The sequence below is a fragment of the Eumetopias jubatus genome, unplaced genomic scaffold, assembly GCF_037043125.1.
Source record: "Eumetopias jubatus isolate StellerSeaLion01/CBP00866 unplaced genomic scaffold, mEumJub1_p1.0 scaffold_2, whole genome shotgun sequence".
NCBI lineage: Eukaryota > Metazoa > Chordata > Mammalia > Carnivora > Otariidae > Eumetopias > Eumetopias jubatus.
Window position 1 is genome coordinate 49,148,929 of NW_028274808.1, and position 21,744 is coordinate 49,170,672.

The window sequence follows — 21,744 nt, forward strand, 5'->3', positions numbered from 1 at the left end:
CCTGCCTCAGGGATCAGGAAGAGGGGATCTGAACTTTCGAGGAAGGAGGATACATCCCATCCAGAGACAATGGGGGAAATCGGGGGTGGGAGAGAGTGCACTCCTGGTCCAGGGATCAGTGGAAAGAAGAGAACAGACTAGAAGGTAGTGGGAGATGAACGGAGGAGGTCAGTCAGACCTGATTATGGAAGACTTTGAGTGACAGACTAAGAAATAGTCTTTATTCTTGGCTGTGGAAGCATTCGGGGCCGAGGAGCGTGGCGTGGTTAAAGCTGTGCCTAGCACTCTCTTGACCAGAGCAGACCATTCAGTTTCACCATTGGTCATATCCATCCGTTCTTTCATCTGTAAAATGGGAATGATGATAATAGTAGTGACCCTATAGGATTGTTATAAGGAATTAGTGAGTTAATGTAGGGACAGAATATTCAGTAATTATTTATTGTTTGTATGACTTTTTTCTCTTTACCCTTATTTATTATTTATTTATTTTTAATAGACCTTTTTTTAAGAACAGTTTTAAATTCGAAGCAAAGTTGAGAGGAAGGTACAGAACTTGCCCATACGCTGCCTGCCCACACACACACATGGTCTCCCCGCTATAAACATTCCCCACCAGCGTGGTATATTTGTAATCGATGAACCTACATTGACACATGATTATTACCCAAAGTCCATAGTTTACATTGGGATTCATTCTTGATCTTGTGCATTCTATGGAGTTTGGAAAGGGTATGTTGTCCTTTATCCACCACCCCCCCCCCGCCACCATTACGGCATCATGTGGAATAGCTTCACTGCTCTAAAATCCTCTGGGCCCCACCTATTCATCCCTCCCTCTCCCAATTCCTGGCAACCACTCACGTTTTTACTATTGCCATAATTTGCCTTTTTCAGAACGTCATAGAGTTGGAATCATACCTAATTAATTTTTTATTGATTTCTTGGAAGTGCTCTGTAAATGCCAAATATTTTATCTATATGCCCCCCTCTAAGTTAAAATGTGAAATTCATGGGCCACATGCTACCTTCCCAGTGTGAAGAACCAAGTAGCCCCCCCTTTCACCTGAGGCACCCAAGACCACTGCCCACTCCCAGTAGAGTCCCAGAACAGTCTGACCTAAAAACTCGGAGTGAATGTGTACCCCAAGAGTAGTTGAGTAGTAACTGATAATAAGTAAAGATTAGAGAAAGAGCATTCAGCTTGCTTCAGAAGGCATTTTGTCTCATAGTTAATTTATAAATGTTGGTAATGAGTTAATATTTCTGTTACTTTTTAGACTACAAACACAGCCAACTGGATTTTGCATAGATGCTTCTTTACCTTCTGCTGGTTTTACCTGGGCATCAGTCTTGGGCCTACGCCTGCCCGTGCCCTGCTTTCCACCTAGTGTTAGCCAGTCAGAATGGCAGACCTGGGCTTCGTAGAGCCAGTCAGACTCCAGGGGACTCTCCTAGCAGGTGCAGCCTCATTCAGTAAGGGCATTCGGGCAGGTTGGGGATCATCGGGTGTCCACTGACAATAGCTGAGGTACAGAAGACTGTGAAGCCCAGTCTCTGGGCAAACTGGTACATCCGATAAATGATGGTGACTGGTTCTCCCAGACGTCCCAAAGATGTTCCACTGCTCCAAACGTTAGAAACACACAGATCATGACACATTGAGTGATTGGGTAACTTTATCAAAAGTAACACTGTAACTGATCTTCAAGGGCAGCCAATGATAGAGGGAGTGGGCTGGATTTCAGGAGATGGAAATGACCTAGGTGTACTCCCTGAGCTTCCCCCCACCTTTTTTTTTTAAAGATTTATTTATTTATTCCAGAGAGAGGGAGAGAGAGAGAGAGAGAGAGAGAGAGAGGGTGGAGAGGCAGGAATGGGAAAGAGAATTTTTAAGCCGACTCTGCACTGAGCATGGAGCCCGACAGAGGGCTTGATCCCACGACCCTGAGATCACAACCTGAGCCAGATGCTCAACTGTCTGCACCACCCAAGCGCCCCTGAGCTTCCCTTTTCTAAGAAAACATTTTTACATACCATCTCCTCCAACAGTCTAACATTGCTGTTATTTTCACGTACTTTAATTCCTCAGTGTTCATTTGAAAATTTGTTTCCCTTTCCATTTAGCCAACCCCAATTTTTTTTTTTTTTTTACTAAGACTTATTTAAATATCCCCATCCTTGGAACTCTTTCATCCATCCCTAGTCTCAAAGCTCATTCATTCATTCAATTGCCTTAAGCCAGGAGTGACGTAAGGAGACCGCTGTCACTGGGGGGGGGGGGTTGGTTGCTGGGAAGCAGACCCTGCTGTGTGTCATACTCTTCTCGTTCCCTTTTCAACCTGGTGAGCTCATTTTATTCTGCAGCTTTAGAAAGTTTTCTGAGCCAGCATTGTCTGCTCGCACTCTACACTCATAGAAAACCTCAGAGCATGCCTGTGAAGTGTCCATCACAAGCAATATGGTGGCCATAGGTTCTTCCCACTGAGCCGGCTCCAGGGTCTTAGCATCTTGAAGGCTCCCCTTCCTCATGCCCACCCCACCTCCCCTACCCTACGTAGATCTGCTGTACTCATGCTTCACTCCACCAGGCCCTGATTGGCTCCCATGCACTAGATTGTGAAATCCTATCAAATCCTAAAAGTCGGCATTGGCATCTCATTGCCTGGCACAGACTGAGAGTGCAGTATGTATTTGAATGAATGGATAACCCTGAAAGATCTAAAACCCTCTTCTCTGATGGGCATTTGCCAACACTTATTCTGTTAGAATTAAGTAAGTGCGTACAGCAAGCCAATTTGTTTAGTTACCTAGGAGTACATTTTGCAGCTCCCTCGAGCCAGCAGGAATGGCTGGAGGCCATGCTGTCTATGACCAACACTGCACAGGCATGCTCTGAGGTTTTCTGTGAACCTGGGGGGCAAGCGGGTAACACTGGTTCAGAAAACTTTCTAAAGCCTCCATGAGGGGCTGTGTGGAAATTTGGGATCTTAACCATAAACATTTTCAGGTAGAAGTAGGAGGAGAATGACCGTCCATCCAGGGGAGAACCCTGGATAGGCTCCTCATGTCCTACAGGCGAATATCATTCCTACTGACCTATTGTTTGGTTTCCAGAGTTTGGGCCTGCTTTAATCAGCTGGCCTGCTCCTCCAGGATCTGCTATCCCATTCTGTCAGACACCCAGTAGAGAGAAATGGGTCAAGGAAGAGCATTCTTCCCAGATCCCTGAGTTCTCTCCTTGGATCAAGCTTGCAGGGTTTCTCCATCTCAGCAATAGGGACATTTGGGGCTGGATAATTCTTTGGTTGGGGGGCCATCCTGTGAATTGTAGAATATTTAACAGCATCCCTGGCCTCTACACACTAGATGCTGGTGGGACCACCCTTCTCCTAACCAGATGTGACAACCAAAGATTTCCAGACATTGCCAAATTTTCCAGGCTGGAGAGGGAGGTGTAAAATTGCCCCTGGTTGAGAACCACTGAATTGGGCCATTAGAGGGCCATATACTCGAGCCACTGAATGCTAGGCCTTCCAACGATCATTATTGGCTGCCTTGGGTCATTTGTTTTTAGAGGTCACAGATAGAACTGCCATCTTCCTCCTCTGCCCCAAAACTGGGCCAGAGCTGGGCCTCCCAAAGCACAGGAGTGTATATATATATATATATATATATATATTTTTTTTTTTTTTTTTTTTTTACTCTCGTAATCGTAATGTTCTCCTTTCCATTGGTGACTACATTTGGAAGGAGAAAGGGAGCTTCTAGACCAATGTGTGGCATTAGGTACCCCAGTCTAATGGCCTTGTTCTCCAACCATCAACCTGTCCATGACTTCTCTCTTTCTCCAGGCGGTTCTTCAAAGACATGCCCCACAATGCACTTGACAAAAAGTCCAACTTCGAGCTCCTGGAGTAAGTTTTGACACTGGCCCTCGCCTCTCCTGCCTTCCTTCCTTGCTGCCCTGCTTTTCCTATTCACTCCCTACCTTGTTCATCCCCAGACCAGAGCCAGGCAGGACCCATCCCCCTGGTCCTCAAGCCATCTTGCCTCTTCCTGATTGGCCTGAAGTCCTGGATTGGGGGTAAGGGGGAGTCAGATGTCACTTTTCCCCCCTCTTCTTTCAGGAAGGAAGTGGGGCTGGACCTGTTTTTCCCAAAGCAGATGCAGGAGAACTTAAAGGTGAGGAAACCACTGGGCAAGGGGCCAGAGAGACCCCCTTTGTGTTGGCTTCCAAGACTGGAGCTAATGGCATTGGGCTGGGGGTACTTGGGAAAGCCAGGGTATCTGTGGGCATAGGACCACTAAAAGCATCTAGTGAGCCCTTTCTGTGGCTGGCAGTTAGGAAACCTGGCTCCATTTCCACATCAGAGGCCAATTAGCTTCTTGGCCTAGGGATGCTACTTCCCATGCTTCCCTGCCAGGGCTATGGTGATCCTCCCTTGAGACAGCAGGTGTGTGCTTTAGGTAACAGCTCACTGCTGCTCTCGTGGCAAAGGCCTGGGAACCATCCTCCAGCAGCAGAGAGGCTTTTGGTGAAATCAGGGAAGGAGCCAGAGCTTGGAGGAGCAGGGCCCGCTCATCACTGACCATGCCCCCCACCCCAGCCCAAGCAGTTCCGGAAGATGATCCAGCAGACATTCCAGCAGTACGCCTCGCTCAAGGAGGAGGAGTGTGTCATGAAGTTCTTCAACACCCTCGCGGGCTTTGCCAACATCGACCAGGAGACCTATCGCTGTGAACTCATTGTAATGCCACGTCCTTTTTATTCTCTCCCTGACCTGAATTCCAGGCCTCTCGGGGAACAGACCCATGAGGCCAACATGGGGGACCAAGAAGGGGTGTGCTTGCTTGTGGCAACCCACATAAGCCAAGACCCTTGGGCAGCCGGGCCTCACCAACGTACTGTCAAACGCAGCCAAGTTCCCTTGCCTGAGGAAGGGAACTGATCTTGGCTACAGATCTTGGAGGTGGGCAGAGCAGCAGGGTGTTGGGAGGAGAGTAATCTGTCTGGCAGGGTTGGAAGACTGAAGGAGCTGGAGGGCCCAGGAGACAGTGGCCTCGGTCTAACTTAGTGAGCTTCTTCTCAAATTTCTGAAGTAGGAGGGAAACAGAACTGAAGCAATAGTCCTCTCTTCCTTTCATTCCAGCAAGGATGGAACATCACTGTGGACCTAGTCATTGGCCCTAAGGGCATCCGCCAGCTGACCAGTCAGGATGCAAAGGTAGAGAGAGAGAAGGGCAGGCTGCACCTGGCCCCAGGCTAAGTGGCCTTCCCCTCTCTGCTGCCGCCTACCTTGTCCGGCTTTTCAGTTGTTCCTTCCCCTGGCTGAGATCAGAGAGGTCCTTGATAGGAATAGCCGTAGAGAGAGTGTTTGGAACATGGGGCAGATGGCTCTTTCCCTCTCTGTGCTATCCCCTGCGCAGAGGCTGGGCGGCAGGGGTGGTTTGGGGGGAAGAGAAGACAGAAGGGCACCATCACTGTTCCTCTGGCTTAGATAAAACAGTTGCTGTGGAAATGGCAACATGGGACAATCATTCCCCTGGAAGTCAAAAGACCTGGGGGAGCGGGGGGCGGGGGGGGGGGGGGCGGGATCCAGTCCTGGCTCTATCACCAATGTGGCATATGACTTTGGGCCAGTCCCGGCTCTCTAGACCCATCTTCTCTTCTGCAAAGTGAGGAGCTTAGACCAGATGATCCTTTCAGTCTTCATTGTCTTCGATTTTCTCTTCATCCCACAGGGAGGCTCTCAGTGCTTCCTTACAACCCCTCCCCCCAGACTGACCAATCTTCATGGCCCGACGAGTGGGATGGTCTGAAGGGTCCCTCCTTTCTTACAGCCCACCTGCCTGGCCGAATTCAAGCAGATCAAGTCCATCAGGTGCCTCCCCCTGGAGGAGGGCCAGGCGGTACTGCAGTTGGGCATCGAAGGCGCCCCCCAGGTGAGCATCTCTGGGCCCCTGGCAGCTCTGAAACAAGGGCATGCAACCGCAGGGTGGGATTCCTTGTGTAGGTCAGCCTGGCTTCTGGGATCTTGCTAAGAAAACTGCACCTATTTCTCAGACAAGGTACCGGGTTGACAAAAAAATTTTAAGGGAAATGTATCAGGAAGCAAAGCTGTTTAAAAATGTTAAGAAATAAGTTGGGGGAGTTTTTAAAGTGGGTGAAGTGACCAGAAATTAAGGTACATATGAGAGGTCTAACTTTGAACAAGTGAATGATGACTCAGTAACAGGACTTCCGGGGACCTGGGCTTTTTGTGGGTGGAAGAATCAGAGAGAACTCAGACTGCAAACTGATTGTCTATCTCCCATTTCATCTGTCTGTGCCTGCCCACTCCTTCTTCTCCTAGTTTCTGCTCTTACCTATGGAGCACCTACTAGGTACAAGGCATTGTGCTATGCACTCAGAGACCAAAATAAGTCCTAACTGGAACTGGCCTTCCTAGGGTTTAGGGTCACCAGTGGGGAGGGATGACGAGTGCGCCCCCTGGTGGCCATGGGGGAATGCAAGCCGAGCCCCAGGACAGGTGCTGATGGATTCCAGGCCGGAGATGGGTGGTGTCGTCTCCTCCTTCGGAGTATGCAGTTTCTTCTCCAGTCCTGTGGGGCAGACTCTAGCCAAGGATTTTGGGTCTCATCCTTGGCTGGTCTCTTCTCTGCAGACCTTGTCCATCAAAACCTCCTCTCTGGCAGAGGCCGAGAACATGGCTGACCTGGTGGACGGTTACTGCCGGCTGCAGGGGGAGCACAAAGGCTCTCTCATCATTCATCCCAAAAAAGGTGAGTTTCCATTTAAAGGCAGACTGGCCCAATGAGCAGATGTGGCACAAGCCCCCAGAGGCAGAGCAGGAGAAGTGAAACCACTGACCAAGATGTGAACGAAGAGCCTCGGGAAGTGGGACCAGGTGCTTGCCGAGTCCTTCCATCACAAGGATGCTCCTTGTGGACCCATCCTGGGTCCTTAGCTGCAGGCCCCGGCCAAAGGCAGTTTGGGGGCTGGCTTCTGGAGCGGAGGTGTTTGTAGCCCCAGGAAGAGCAAAGCTAGTGTTAGAACATGATTGGTCCCTCCTGTGAACATGTGTCTATTTGGGGATGGGATCAGGAAGCAGGGGTCCGGGTTGGAACATGTGGGTGGTGGCAGAAAGAAACTCGAGAATTTCTTCTACTAAGAGGACTCTATTTCAGGCCAGCTTCCACTCCGACTTTCGGAGGATACAGAATGGTGGGAAGGGATCCCCCTTGTGTTGGTTCATAGGGGAGCAGTGAGGTCAGCCATCCATCCAGGACCCTGTGTTCCTGGCTTCAGCTCCCCCTTTCTGCCCTCTCCCCAGATGGTGAGAAGCGGAACAGCCTGCCCCAGATCCCCATGCTGTGAGTACAACGGGAAGACAGGGAACAAGGTCTACACTCAGCCTGTGTCTTCCTGGGAGGAGGCAGAACAAATAGGGAGCCCCCACCGCCATGGTTTCTGGTTTCCAGGCCCCAGGGGAGAACACAGGAACCCCAGCATTTCCTAAGTGGCAATTTCTCACCAGTAAATTTCACCCCATCAGTCCCTGCAAGGGTAGTCCCGTGTCCTAATGCCCTCTGGCCTCATCGTACGGAGAATGGCGCTGTCCCCTCTTTCCTGCCCCCCGGCAGCGGGGGCCATGCTCCCAGGCTGGTGTCGCCAGGACAGGGTGCTCCTCCGCCAGGCAGGCAGGGGGACAGGGGCAGCTGGCCTCCAGGAGGGGCGGCCGGGAGAGGGTGGGCCGAGGCTGCCCCGGGCCGTGTTGCCAGGCTCTGAGTTCACTGGGCTCCTGCCCTCTCTTCTCCTCCTACAGCAGCCTGGAGGCACAGCGGCCCCACCTCTCAGACAGCTGCAGCATAGGTGAGCCTGCCCATCTGCAGTCCTCTGCCTGTGTCCAGAGCCTCTCTTCTGCCTGCTCTTGTGCATTGCCATGGATTCCCTCAAAGTTGCAGAAAAGCACACTTCCCCTCTGACTTCTCAGTGACAGCTTAAAGCATCATGAATCCTAATAGCTAACATGTATTCACCAGTTAATACAGGGCGCCATGTTTGTCTAAGCTTGGGCCGCCATAACAAACACCACAGCCGGGGAGCGCCATACTCCTGACCTCCCCTAAGCTTAATCACTGCCCCCCAAAGGCCCCGCCTCCAAATACCTTCACACTGGGGTGTCGGGATCTCAACATATGAATTTTGGGGAGAGACAAACATTCAGTCCCCAGCAGCGTTAAATCTATCATAGGTATTATTTTATTTGATCTTTATGACATTCCCTGGAAACATTCATTTCACAGAAAGAAAAACTGAGATTGAGGGAGAGTAGCTTGCCCTAAATGATGCAACCAGGCAGTAGTGAGCAGGGATTCAAGTCAAGGTGCCCTAGGCTCTGTGGCCATGCCAAAACGTGCGACAGGAGCCCCAGTTCTTGCCTGGCTCCCCTTCCCTCCATCACTCGCCTCCCCGGGATGTCAGCCTTGGTTTTGCTGGCCTGCATGTGGGAGCCCCATGCCCAGTTCCCGGTGGTGCCCGCTGAGGGCGTCTTACCCATAGGATGTTCTCTTTCTATCATTCCAGAATCAGACATCTATGCTGAGATTCCCGATGAGACCCTGCGAAGGCCCGGAGGTAGATCTCTGGCCCCACCACAATGGCCAGAGCCAGGGCCCTATGAAGTGACATTGTGGGGACACCTGTGACACCCCGGGGGGACTTTATTTCCTTCCTTCGTCCCCTCCCATGTGTGCCGCAGACAGGGACAAACCGAAGTGAAACACCTTTGATTTGAAAGCTGAGATCATTCTCTTATGCCCACACTATTGACCTTGTGTGTGCCTGTGATGTGTGTGGGGATCCCATGAGTGTGAATATGCGACCTGGCCTTCAGAGGGAACAGGGTGGTGGTTTTTCTCCAAGTCTGAGATGATGGAACCTTCTAGAACCCCTTTTCCAGGCCAACTCCTGCATCTTAGCTGAGATGTTGTTGAGGGGTTTGGTGATGCCTGGGCAGGAGGGGAGCAGAGCCTGGCGTTGGGGCCTACAAGTACTCAGATTCCCAGGGGCACCAGTGGATAGTGAGACTATCTGCTCTTTCCACCTGCCCAGGGCCGCGGTATGGCGTCACACGGGAAGATGTGGTCCTGAATCGGATTCTTGGTGAAGGCTTTTTTGGGGAGGTCTATGAAGGTGTCTACACAAATCACGTGAGTTCCAGACTCTTCGCGGACACTCCTCTCCCACCTTTCCATAGAACGAAGGGGGAGTTCATATATTCTGGGGTTGGAGCGGCCACCATGATATGTGGCTCTTCCTCCACTTGGCATTTGCAGTATTTATGAAATACCCAGGGAGTGATGGAAGCAAGGGTCATTTCCCAGAAGGATGGCAAGCCCGGGGAGTAAAATGGAGGCAGGACCTGGGGAAGAGTTGGCTGAATCTTGACGGGCAAGAACATGGGGAAGTGTGAGAAAACATAGCTCTGGGAAGAGGAAGAGCAGGATCTGAGGCAGGGGCTAGTTTTGAGGCCCCAGTGGGGTGGGACCGTGCAGAAAGGGTAGAGCCAAGGAAAAGAAGCAGCAAAAATGCAAAAGCCAACAATAAAAAGAGAGAAAGAGACTGGAACACTGCGTCAGATGGCTTTGCATGCACTCCACACACACCCACGAACAAAGGGCAGAGCATTGGCCCTGAGCCTCAGTGTCCTGATCTGGACGGCCAGAGGCTTTAGTCTCAAAGGTCCTTTCTAGTCCTGACATGCCCTCATCAAGAAGCAATGAAGTCAGGGGGCGCCTGGGTGACACAGTCGGTTAAGTGTCCGACTCTTGGTTTCGCCTCAGGTCCTGATCTGAAGATCGTGGGATCGAGCCCCACGTCGGGCTCCGCACTCAGCAGGGAGTCTGCTTGAGATTCTCTCTCCCTCTCCCTCTGCCCCTCCTGCTCATGCACTCTCTCTCTCTCAAATAAATAAATAAATCTTAAAAAAATAAAAGGCAGTGAAGTCAGGACTTGGAGAGGAGTGGAGGAGAGTGGGGGGAAGAAGGAGGTAAGGGAGGAAGGTGCCTGGCAGAGACCGGGAGGCCCAGATGTTGCCTGTCTTCCCTCAGCTGTCAGCCAAGCCTGTGGGATGGCCATGGCGATGCCAGGGAGGGGACACTTTCTTCTGAGTCCTGGGCTGGCCCAAGGGGCTCTGAACAGACTTTCGTTGCAGAAAGGGGAGAAAATCAATGTCGCCGTAAAGACCTGTAAGAAGGACTGCACTCTGGACAACAAGGAGAAGTTCCTGAGTGAAGCAGGTACATGTTCCCTGGGAAGCGCCACAGCCCCCGTGAGTGGGAAGAGGCCCCCTGGGATGACATGGCCCTGGATGTCCAAGATGGGGGAGGGGCCTGGAACCGGGGATGGGGAGGGTTCGAACAGTGCAGGGGCCTCCGTCGGGAGGAGGGGTTCCCCCCCCCCGTTTCTCCCAGTTGGGACAGCCCAGCCCGTTTCCCCGTATTGGAACTTAGGGCCACTCTGGCCCATCCCTCCTGCCCCCAACTTCAGTGATCATGAAGAATCTCGACCACCCACATATCGTGAAATTGATCGGTATCATTGAAGAGGAGCCCACCTGGATCATCATGGAATTGTATCCCTACGGTGAGGTGAGCTGGGGATGGGAGGGGTGGAACCCTGTTGAGCCGGGCCTCCGGGTGGGATGCATTTAGAGCACGGGCCCTTCACTCCCAGCTTCCTGCCGTCTGTATTCAGCCCAGACAACCCAGAGATTGTGGGTAGGGGAAATTTCCGGAACATCTTGCCAACCTGGGTTTGCCGGGGCAGGGCTTGGTGGCTGCCCGCGGCGTCTGTGCTGGGGTCCTGATGGCATCTTACCTCTTCCTACAGCTGGGCCACTACCTGGAGAGAAACAAGAACTCCTTGAAGGTGCTCACTCTTGTCCTGTACTCGCTGCAGATTTGCAAGGCCATGGCCTACCTGGAGAGCATCAACTGTGTCCATAGGTGGGGCTGGGGAGGAAGCTGGGCTCCTCGACCTGACCGTGGAGGGGTTGGGGGTCATTCAGGGCTTTGGAGTCACACAGACGAGTACTGAGACCCCAGCATTAGTCCTGCCTCATGTGACGAGTCGAGCACCTGCTAGGAACCCATTGCCTCATCTGAAAGGTGGAATCGCCATACGTGCCTCATGGCATCGTTATTAAGACTAAATCTAAAGTGCGGAGCATCTGATTGTAGCTCAGCGCAGTCTAGCCCGTTTCCCGGTGGGGTCTAGGAAGTTGCTCCCCCACTTGCACGGAGCTGGCTCACCCATTTGGTGGCATGCGGCCCAGGCAGGGGGATGGGACTGGGGCAGCACCAGGAAGATCCTGGGGTCTGGGCCCTTCCCAGCCTGAGCAGCTGCCCGCCCCCGACCCCAGTCCTCAGCAACCCAGCTGCCAAGTCCTCTCCTCCCTCTGGCTGGGGGGTGGGCCCCTTCTCCACCTGGCTTTGTTCCCAGTCCCTGAAAGGAGGTTCCAGCCACAAGGGATGTGATCCCCTGGAGGAAACAAAGGGGGTGCTCCCAGAATATTGGGGTGAGCAGATGAATTCTTCAATCCAACACCATGGACGTGGGGTATGTGGTCTTGTGGGTGATACTATGCAAAGCAATGTGTGGGGATATAAACATTCATTCATTCGTTCCATTCACTCATTCAACACCTCTGGAACTTCCACCCTGTGTCTCCAAGTGCTGTCCTCGGCTCTGGGATAAAGTTGTAGTCAAAACAGACCCAAACTCCCTTTCCCTGTGGAGCTTACCTTCTAGCATGAGGGTAAAATTTGAGATGTAAATAGTCATGAGGGGAAGGTTGTGGGATAATAGATCTGTTTCCCTTGTTTGGGTGAAGCTGTCCTGCTTTGAAGTCAGCTTTTCAGTTATAAAGACAAATGACAGGGAACGGAGCCTGCCTGTGAGAAGCGAGCGGACGACCCTGGGTTAGAAACGATGCCAGGAACATGAGGTACACTGAGTCAGTGGGTGCTTCCCAGAGAGGGGTGAGAGCTCAGCTCTGGAGTTAGGCCGCCTGGGCTGACCCCTTTCCCCGCCCAGAGAACCTACTGGGCAAGCTCCTTCGGCTCTCTGTGCCCCCCACCCCCGTCTCCTCCTCTGTGCCGGGGCTGGTGGGGGGCATCTGAGGGTCTCTCTGTCACAAGGCAGGGTATGTACAGAATTTGGGTGGTCCTGACCATGCTAGTGCTCCTTAGAGGGTATCTGGGAGCTGTTGCTCTTAGCCACGACAGAAGCCTACAGTCCAGTGGAGTTGCAGAAGCAGGGGAGAATAGTGACCAGGAAAGTTGCTAGGGCTCTCCCTTGAAGAATCAGCAGAGTGACAGCATCCCTGGCAGAGGGGAGGATATAGCCTTCAGGGCAAGTGTGCGGAGCAAGTCCTGGGAACCTGAAGTTGGCTTCACACTGGAGCCACGTGAGGAGGGGTAATGGGAGATAAAGCTCCTCGGGGAGGTAGAAGGAGGTGGCCGAGGGCCTCGTGTGGGGGGGGACCTGGATGGCCAGCCCAGCCTCCTGGGGCCCTGGCCGGCACTCTCCTCCTTTACCTCTCTGTCCATCGGTCTGTCAGAATGAAACATTCTGAACCTCCACATCTCTCTCCCAGGGACATCGCTGTCCGAAACGTCCTGGTGGCCTCCACTGAGTGTGTGAAGCTGGGGGACTTTGGCCTTTCCCGGTACATTGAGGATGAGGAGTATTACAAAGGTGAGGGATGTTTGGCCCCGGACTTGTCCCTGGAGGGGTCGCTGCAGCCCCACCCCACCCCAAAAAAAGAAAGAAAAAAAGGCTACAGTTGGTCAAAGCCCAGGCCAAGGGTCTCTGGAGAACAGGCTGTAATTCTGGATTTCTCTGGATCTTTCTTCACAAAATAACCCCTGTAAATCTCTTTGCCCACCCCAAGCCTCTGTGACCCGTCTCCCCATCAAGTGGATGTCCCCTGAGTCCATCAACTTCCGCCGCTTTACAACAGCCAGTGACGTCTGGATGTTTGGTCAGTGGAGTTTCAGAAGAGCATGGGAAAGGGTTCTGATTCTCCCCTCCACGACCAGGCTAAGAGGGGGTCCAGGGGGCAGAGGTCTGGCCCCCCCATCCCTGGATTGCAAGGGTTCTGTTTTGCTGTGGCCACTGAGAAGTCCCAGAAATGGGGGGGGGGGCCATGGTGGGTTGGGGATGATATGGGCTAAAGGCCTGCCTGGGCAGTATTGGTTAATCTTCCTGGAAAGGGCTCCTGAGGGGAGCATGCCCTCCACCAACCAGTCCCAGGGATGGGGGGCCAGTCCCCCCCCTAGAGGGGATCAAACTCTGAAGTTTGTTCTGAGAAGTCCCCCCCCTAGAGGGGATCAAACTCTGAAGTTTGTTCTGAGAAGGAGGTATAGGGAGAGGTGAGAACGAGACCAGGTGATAGATGGACAGCCCCTTACAGAGCACACAGCCACGCAGATTATCCCTCTCAGTTCTCCATGGCCAGCCCAATAAAAGCTCATTATTATTATTCCCATTTTTCAGATAAGGAAACTGAGGCTCAAGCAGGCCAGGGGCTTGTGTTGGCAGCAAGTGTTGGTGCTAGGCTTCAAACCCCAGCTTTCCAATAGTCTGCACTCCCTCTTAAGGGAAGGCACTGGTGGTCCCAACAACATGCCCTTTGACTGGCCCCTCTTCCTTGTCCCACAAAATCTAATAACTCCATGTGGAAGGGCTCTAGGGAGGGAGCCTTAGTTCACTTGCAGATGCAGGTGATTGGTCCCTCAGTGGACCACCACACTGGGCAAGCCCTCAGGGATGCTAGAGGGGGAGGCTGGTGAACTCAGAAGGTCCCACAGTTTTTCCTGAGGAAGGTGGACTGGCCTCTCTGGGCATGCGTCCTCCCCAGTGCAGGCCCTGAGCCCTCTCTACCTGCCTTCAGCTGTCTGCATGTGGGAGATCCTGAGCTTTGGCAAGCAGCCCTTCTTCTGGCTGGAGAACAAGGACGTCATCGGGGTGCTCGAGAAAGGGGACCGGCTGCCCAAGCCCGACCTCTGCCCACCTGTCCTCTATACCCTCATGACTCGCTGCTGGGACTACGACCCCAGTGAGCGGCCCCGCTTCACCGAGCTCGTGTGCAACCTCAGGTGACCATGGAGCAGGGGTGGGGGGGCTGCAGGTGCAGGGACCCCAGACAGCAAGTCTACTCTCCAGCTGCTCTTAGGGGCTTAAAACGAACGTACTTCCCGAAACAAGATGCAGTTGGCCATGACCACCTTAAGGATGAGAGAATTCAGGCTCAGAGCTGTGGCCGTGACGGGTGGGGTTGGGACTTGCACCAGGACCTCCCCTCTGACCAACACGGAGCCATGTGTCCAGGCGGAATTGGCTGGTCCTCCCAGCAGAAGCACAGTGCCCTACATGTCACAGAGGCTCAGCAGCTCAGTCAGAGGACAGGGGACTGAAACCGAGTTCACTGTCAGACAGGAACTCACAGAGAGTGAGCCTGCGTAAGCCTCACCATCTTGGTATCTGTCAACCCCGAGCACGAGATGTTGCTCCTAGTATGCGTTCCAAAAAATATTTTGCAGGTTTGAGCACAAAGTCTAAACCAGACTTTCACTGATGTGCCTAGGCTCTTTGCAGAGATTTCTCTTTACAGGAGGCCCAGCTCGGGCATGAGACCTGCATTTCCAGCAACACCCTTGAGCCTCTGTGCCTTTGATTGTTCCTCCCAGATAGTGGGGAAGGGAGTGATTGATTTTTGACCATTAAGACAGCGACCCGGGGGGTAGCCTCTCCCTTCTGAATGGAGCATTGGCAGCCTGAACATCTGATGTTTCATCCAAGAGCCATTATTCTCTCCTGGTGAAGGGTGCTGTCAGATCACATTTTAGATTGTCCCCCTGTTCCCTGGGTGGCTTGCGTGCCAACAGCTTCTCCTTGGGTGGTCTGACTTTTTTTTGGCCTCCTTTAGGGCAGGGATCAGCAAACTTTATGTAACAGGCCGGACAGTAAACATTTTGGGCTTTGCAAGCCGTATATGGCCTCTGTTAAAACGACTCAGCTCTGCCATAATAGCTCAAAAGCAGCCATAGAAAATACGTAAAAAATCAATGTGGGTAGCTGGGTTTCAGGAAGACTATATGGGGGAACAGAAATTTGAATTTTATATAATGTTCACATGTCATGAAGTTTCTTCTCTTTATTTTCTTCAGTCATTAAAAATGTAAAAAATATTCTTAGTTTGGAGCCATATAAAAATAGGCAGAGGGCTGGATTTGGCCTGTGGGCAACAGTGTGCTGACCCCTGCGTTAGGGAATCTAGTGCTTAATTAATGTTGAAAACAACTGACTTTAAGCACTGCAGTCAATGTGTTGGCATTTTTTAGAGAAAGAAAGGTGCCCCTGGAAACTGCTTTGCAGGGAGGTACCCCAACGGGCAAGCTGGGGCTGCCCACACTGGGGCAGTGGGAATGACACTGAGTTTGCTTGTGGGGCCAGGGGTTCCAACACAGTCTGCAAGGCCTCCAGCTTAAAAGACATCTCTGTTCCTGTCTATCCCTTTGTTGACACCCCTGATTAATTCTAGTCTCATCTTTTGGTCCTTCATATGGGAAATTTGAGAAGCAAAAGAGTTCCAGGAAAAGTATTTGAAAGATGTAATTTGAAAGGACCAAAGCTCTGAGGTGATGAGGGTAAGAGGGGAGATCTTAATTCATTCTGGGGGCTTAAGAACCCTGTGGAGTTGTGACAGGTGCTTCTCTGTGGGCTGAGAAGGATACCCCATTAGAGGACCCAGGCCAGCCCCCACCATGGATGGAGTTAGGAGCAGGCTTTCTGTGGAACTGGAAGGATATCCAAAGACCCCAAGGAGCCCGGGATACGCCCCTCAAGCTACAGCCTGGCAGTCCTCCATGAGAGTTAAGAAAGGATTAGATGAAAATTTCCTGATCTTGTGGGCATAAGCGGGGCCCTTTTAATGTCAAATTCTGAAAATTCCTCCCTGTAACAATAGTTACATTTTCAGAATTTATTGATTGGCAAAATGTACTATGCTATCTAATGAATTTTTTATATAATGTACAGTATAATTCATGTACACTTGAAAATACAATACAAATATTATGTATCTGGTAGCACATAATACTTGGTCTACAGACAATGAATACATGCGAATACAATGAATACAGACAATGAACATGTGAATTCAGGGACCCCCTGTGACCATTCCAGAGTCCTCTAGGATCTGTGATTCCCAAGTTGGGAAACAGTGGATTGAGTAAGAAGGGCAAGAAGCATGCACATAGCTAACCCAGGAGTTGAATCCACAGCCATTTCTCATTAGTATACACCAGGAATGTGTTGGTGGGTGGCTTAATGAAAAATAGGAGATGCAGAACACAGGCCTTGGTCATGAAGTTGGCTGGGATATCAGAAATCTGCATAGGGGGTTGGTGCCAGTAGCAAGCACAGGAAGGCAAGATGCATGGTGAGGTGGGCGGAGACACACTTATACTGCCCCGTAGGACTGGCTCTCCAAGGGCTTTTCCCACCATGGATCCGTTCCTGTGATCCTCCCAACTTCACTGTTGGGGAAGCAGCCTCAGGGTCCATCTTCCAGCCTTCTCAGAGGGGTCTCCCCAGCCACTCTTCTGAGGAGACAGAAATGGGACCCAGAGGTCCTTCTTTGGGCCTCTCCAGGCTTCAGAGGAAGGACTGCAGAAAAGAGGCCCCAGGAGCATCTTTAACTTTGTTCCTCTTTCTTCATCGGACCTGACTCCTTGGCAGTGACATTTATCAGATGGAGAAAGACATCGCTATAGAGCAGGAGAGGAATGCTCGCTACCGACCTCCCAAAATCTTGGAGCCCACAGCCTACCAGGAACCCCCACCCAAGGTAAACCAAACCCTGGTCTCATGGGTCCTGTGAATCAAGCAGAGCTGGGTCTCCATCTAGCCCACTCCTGGCCTGACTGTGTAACTCCTCCCTCTTCCTCCAGCATAGGCAGGATGTGCTCCTGTGGGCCTCTTGGCCCTCAACCCAACTGTCCGCCAGCACTAAATTTAGCCCCCATCACATGGGTGCCCTGGCAGGTGTGATCTGAGGCCCCAGGGGAGCACACCCCTCAGAGGGAATCTCAGGCAGGGAATCACCCTGGACACTCTTCCCTTGAGGGGCTGGAGCACTTTTGTCTCTGGTATTTTTTAGGGGCAAATTAGATGTCCCTGAGGGCATATGAATGGGGAGTGTCCCTGGGTCCCTTATGTCCAGCCTCCATGTCCACACCCTCCATGGCATCTCTGGACTCAGAATCCAGTGCCCTGCTACCATGCCATTATGTGGGTGGGTTTTGAGGGACCATATCCATATTAGTCAGCTCAGACTGCCATAACAAAATACCATAGACTGAGTGTGGAGGCTAGGAAGTCCAAGATCAAGGTGCTGGCAGATTCACTGTCTGGTGAGGACTCTCTTCTTTGCTTGCAGATGGCCACCTTCCCACTGTGTCTTAGCACAACAGAGAGAGCAAGAGCTCTGGTGTCTCTTCTTATAAGGACACTAATCCCATCATGAGGGCCCCAGCCTCATGACCTCATCTAACCCGAATTATCTGGCAAAGGTCCTACATCCATATGCCATCACGCTAAGGGCCGGGGCTTCAACATATGAATCTGTGGGGGCGGGGGGGCACCAACAGTCCATAACAAAGGCCTATCTGGTCCAAGGCCTTTTCTCACTGTCCCCCCTTGCCTGGCATGCCCTGATCCTTCCCTCAGGCAGTTTTCATCTCCTCCATGAAGCCTCTGCACGTGCCTGAGCCCTCGGTAACTCGTTACCTCTGGAAGCATGTGGCTTTTGACAGCTGATTTGACAGGTGTTCCCATATCTAAAGAGGTTACACACCAGAGATCAGTAAACCCTTCAATTAGTGATGTCCCCCAGGAGGGCAGAGAGACTGGCTTCTTTGTACCTTCTCATCACTCAGCACATAATGGGTGCTCAGTAAGTGAATGCAAATGATTTTAATGATAACTTTGCCCCTCATCTCTCCTTTATTCTGAATAAGCCTGACCTGTGTCCAGCCCAATATTCCCCTTGGTGAGCTATGCTCACTCAAGGAGAGAGGCATGGACTGACTCATCTCTGTGTTTTCTCTCCAGCCCAGCCGGCCCAAGTATAGACCCCCTCCACAAACCAACCTTCTGGCTCCCAAGCTGCAGTTCCAGGTAAACATGTAACCAGAGGGCTGGGAAATTTGGGGCCATTCCTCAACTCGAACCTTTCTGAAATTCCATTCTCGTGCCTTGGAGGACTAGCAATTACCTGCTTGGGTTATGGAGTTGGCCTGCATTGACTATTCTTTGGTACCCACAAGAAAATTTGAACTCAGAGTGCCCAGAGATCAAAAGAATCAAAATGCAATTCCACCAGGCTCTCCTCAGCTAAGACTTGCCTTAAGCTCAGTCCATCTGTCCATAGTGCTTGTTGCTCTGTGTGCCTGCCTATAGCTACTTCTCTATGCCCAAGGCCTTCCTGGCCCCCTACCCAGAGCAGAGCTTTCTGAGAAGGAATTTCAGGCAGTTGGGGATAGTTGATGCTCCCAGAGGATGGAGTTGCTCCCTGGGGCTCCCCATGGAGACCTTAGGCAGAACCCAGGTGGCCAGAAGCTGAGAGCAAGGTTCCATTGGAGCTTTCCTCATGCCTCCATCATTACCAACCATGGGATCTTCCCAAGATGTCGATCCCTGTCTGAGAATGTCTCTGTCTTGTGTCTGTGTCCTGCATCTCAGTCACAGGGAGCCAAGGCCCATCTCTTTTCTTCTCTTACATCCCTCAGCTCGGAGTCACTGTTCAGCAGTGGAGCATCTCAACCAATAGAAACAATGTCTGTTTATCTAGTGCTCCTTACAGAAAGGTGGTGTCCCATGGTCATATATTTCTCAAGGAAACACTCTGGTACCAAAACAAGGCTAACCAAGAACTAACAGCTAAATCCTTGTTGTGTGAAGAAGAAAACCTTGATGCAGAAGATAGAAGCAATATTCCTAAAAAGAATCATACCTTTTTGTGATGTTTAAAATAGTGATTAAATACAAACACACATACATATTTCTGTGGGCTAATCATACCTGCGAGTTTGCGACATGTTTATGAAACAGAACTCCTTTCTGAAGAGTCCTGAAGGAGGAGACATGGACTCAGTAGGTCAGTAACATAATGTGGACCCCATTGTACGCAGAGCATCATGTGGTTGGCTGTCAGATGAATGAGGCCACAGGGGCTGCGCTGACTCCCAGCCAAGAGCCGTGTGTGTCGCCCTGCCATGTCTCCCAAACAAGACCAACGAAATGCCCACACCACATTCTTAGCTCCTGAAGAGCAAGTCCGATGTCTCCTGTGGTGCCCATTATTGCTTCTTTGTGCTCACATTTGTAGCAGCTAATTGTCCACCTTCTTGTGTTGTCCCTGTGCTGGTGCTTCTTTACTTCTCCTGAATAGGTCCCTGAGGGTCTGTGTGCCAGCTCACCTACGCTCACCAGCCCTATGGAGTATCCATCTCCTGTAAACTCACTGCACACCCCACCTCTCCACCGGCACAATGTCTTCAAGCGCCACAGCATGCGGGTAAGAGGGCTCTGCATGCTGGGTCCTAGCCCGAACTCAGAAAGCTGCTAGAGGGAGGTGTCTGGGACACCAGGAACCCCACATCCTCCAGCTCAGGAGGGGCCCTCCATGCCTTAATGCACCCGTCAGTCCATCAAGGGGCTCTGTAACTTCCTCGCTTTTGCAAACACATTGGAAGCTGGGGGCCAAGTCAGGCTCTACTCCCAAGGACACAGCTGGACCTCGACCTGCCCCTGTCCATACTTTGGTGCTATGTTTCCTGAGCCCTGGGGGCAGGGGGGATAGTGTGGTGGCTTGTGGGCAGAGGGTGACCAAGCTTGATGGTGCCAGAGAATAAAAGATCCTGGAGGCTCTGCCCAGTTCTGCCCTTCCTGCCTGGTTGCTTCAGTTGCTAAATCTCTCCTCAGTCAAAGGAAAAGTTTCCTTGTGGCTATACTCCTGCTGCTTTTGTCAAAGTTGATGTTGTACAGGAAGGAGCTTGGGGGTTAGTGTGGGGCTAAGCCACCCTTCCCAGTCACGTCTTTTGTGTAACCGCCAATGGGGCCCTGAGTACTTCATGGACTAGCTTCTAATTGTCAAGTTTTGTGGGGGCGGGGGAAGCAGCTTTGCTTGTAAAAGAGATATGCACTTGTAACTTCTCAGCACCCATCTTCTCCTTCAATGGAGGTGTGATCATCTGGCATGAATATTTGATATACTTTACTAAACTGAGTCTTGGTATGTGACAAAACAAACAAAAGGCATTATTTTAGTTCTAACTCTGTATACATGCATGATATTTCAGGCTCAGGATACATGACTCTAAAAGTTTTTGGAAAAACTCCATGTTTATTACAACAGATTTGAAAAACATAGGAAAGTTATGTTGGTATATTCTGTACCATTATTTTTAATTTAGCAAAATTTTGAAATGCATAAGGTAACTTAGAATTCTAGGCAGTAAGATCTATTGTGGACTAAATTTTCCCCTGACCTAGCTCATTTTCCTCTTTTAAATTAATTTAACCAATTTATATCTTAACACATACTTAACAATAATAAAACTGCATTTTTAAGTATGAACTATAATTTAGGCAACGCTCAGTTCCTCCACCTTCCTGTCCTTGACTCTATTCGTAATTGAGTTTTGCTTTAAAATGTGTCCTTTTAGAAAAAAGCTATTTTGCACATTTCCGGGGTGGCACTGCCTTTGTCTAATCCCCCTTCACCATAAGACTTTGTTCAGTTCCATAAAGACATACTGTGCAGCAGGGAAGAAAAGACTTTTTGTGTTAGGGGTTTAGAAGTACTTGTCATAAGGAAGGTCTATGTAAAAGAATATAATAGATGTTTCTTTAAGTAAACAAAAAAAAGTAAAAAATATAAAATCCATTTTATGATATACATCAGAAAGACTGAGAAAACCTCTTTTAGGGAGAATGCTGGAAAGGTATAATAGGCTTCCTGCAAAGCATCTGAAAGCATTTAACAAAAATCAGAGATGGTTTCCCCACAAAAACAATTTTTCTACTGACTGACTCTCTTGCCTGACTCATCTGGGAATCTGGCATTCCACACAAGAGTCAGGATGGCAGCAATCTCCCTCTTGAAGACCTCGCAATTGAGGTTTAAAATTATAATAAAATTCAATGAACTACCTTGTGCAGGAACGCTTTGCCAGGCACTGTCCTAGGTGCTGAAGGGAGAACAAGGGCGTTCTGCTTTCGGTGAGCTTCAGGCAGCCAGAAGGAATATGGCAGATGCACACTTACCTGTAATGCAAGCCATAAAGCTGTGAGTGGCACACAGAGATAATGGAAAGGTGCACTAGGAGTTTAGAGAAAAGAACAGCTCTTTCTTTTTTTTCAGCTGGGCCTTGAAGGATGGGGAAAATTTGGACAGGAAGAAACTGGGGTATGGGAGATAAAAGAGGCAGATGCATAGGTAGGATCCAAGACTGAGTAATGGGAAGCCACAGGGCAAGTGCAGGACCTGTTTGGCTAGAACACAGGAGGATGCATTTGGAGGTGGAAATAAAGCTGGCAAGATGGGAGGGGGTAGTCAAATTTGGAAGGAGTTACAGCTTGCGAGAGTCATTTTAAGACACCACGAG

At 50.8% G+C, this 21,744-nt stretch overlaps 1 protein-coding gene across 4 annotated transcripts in view; it reads left to right on the forward strand.

Moving 5' to 3' along the window:
• PTK2B (protein tyrosine kinase 2 beta) overlaps positions 1-21,744 on the forward strand; it is a 126,613-nt gene that overhangs the window by 96,530 nt on the left and 8,339 nt on the right. For 3 of the 4 annotated variants that reach the window (XR_003610982.2, XM_028114260.2, XM_028114258.2), the window contains exons 6-24: positions 3,855-3,917; positions 4,131-4,185; positions 4,611-4,751; positions 5,154-5,228; positions 5,845-5,946; positions 6,669-6,786; positions 7,338-7,377; positions 7,830-7,876; positions 8,591-8,641; positions 9,119-9,216; positions 10,221-10,305; positions 10,556-10,656; positions 10,898-11,013; positions 12,666-12,766; positions 12,963-13,052; positions 13,965-14,169; positions 16,814-16,922; positions 18,188-18,253; positions 19,527-19,652. Coding sequence is in view for 3 of the 4 variants with exons in the window: in XM_028114260.2 (XP_027970061.1) it covers positions 3,855-3,917; positions 4,131-4,185; positions 4,611-4,751; positions 5,154-5,228; positions 5,845-5,946; positions 6,669-6,786; positions 7,338-7,377; positions 7,830-7,876; positions 8,591-8,641; positions 9,119-9,216; positions 10,221-10,305; positions 10,556-10,656; positions 10,898-11,013; positions 12,666-12,766; positions 12,963-13,052; positions 13,965-14,169; positions 16,814-16,922; positions 18,188-18,253; positions 19,527-19,652 (1,789 nt within the window). In the remaining variant the exon portion in view is untranslated. The remainder of the gene's footprint in view (positions 1-3,854; positions 3,918-4,130; positions 4,186-4,610; positions 4,752-5,153; positions 5,229-5,844; positions 5,947-6,668; positions 6,787-7,337; positions 7,378-7,829; positions 7,877-8,590; positions 8,642-9,118; positions 9,217-10,220; positions 10,306-10,555; positions 10,657-10,897; positions 11,014-12,665; positions 12,767-12,962; positions 13,053-13,964; positions 14,170-16,813; positions 16,923-18,187; positions 18,254-19,526; positions 19,653-21,744) is intronic. The other variant, XM_028114259.2, reaches the window with a different exon arrangement.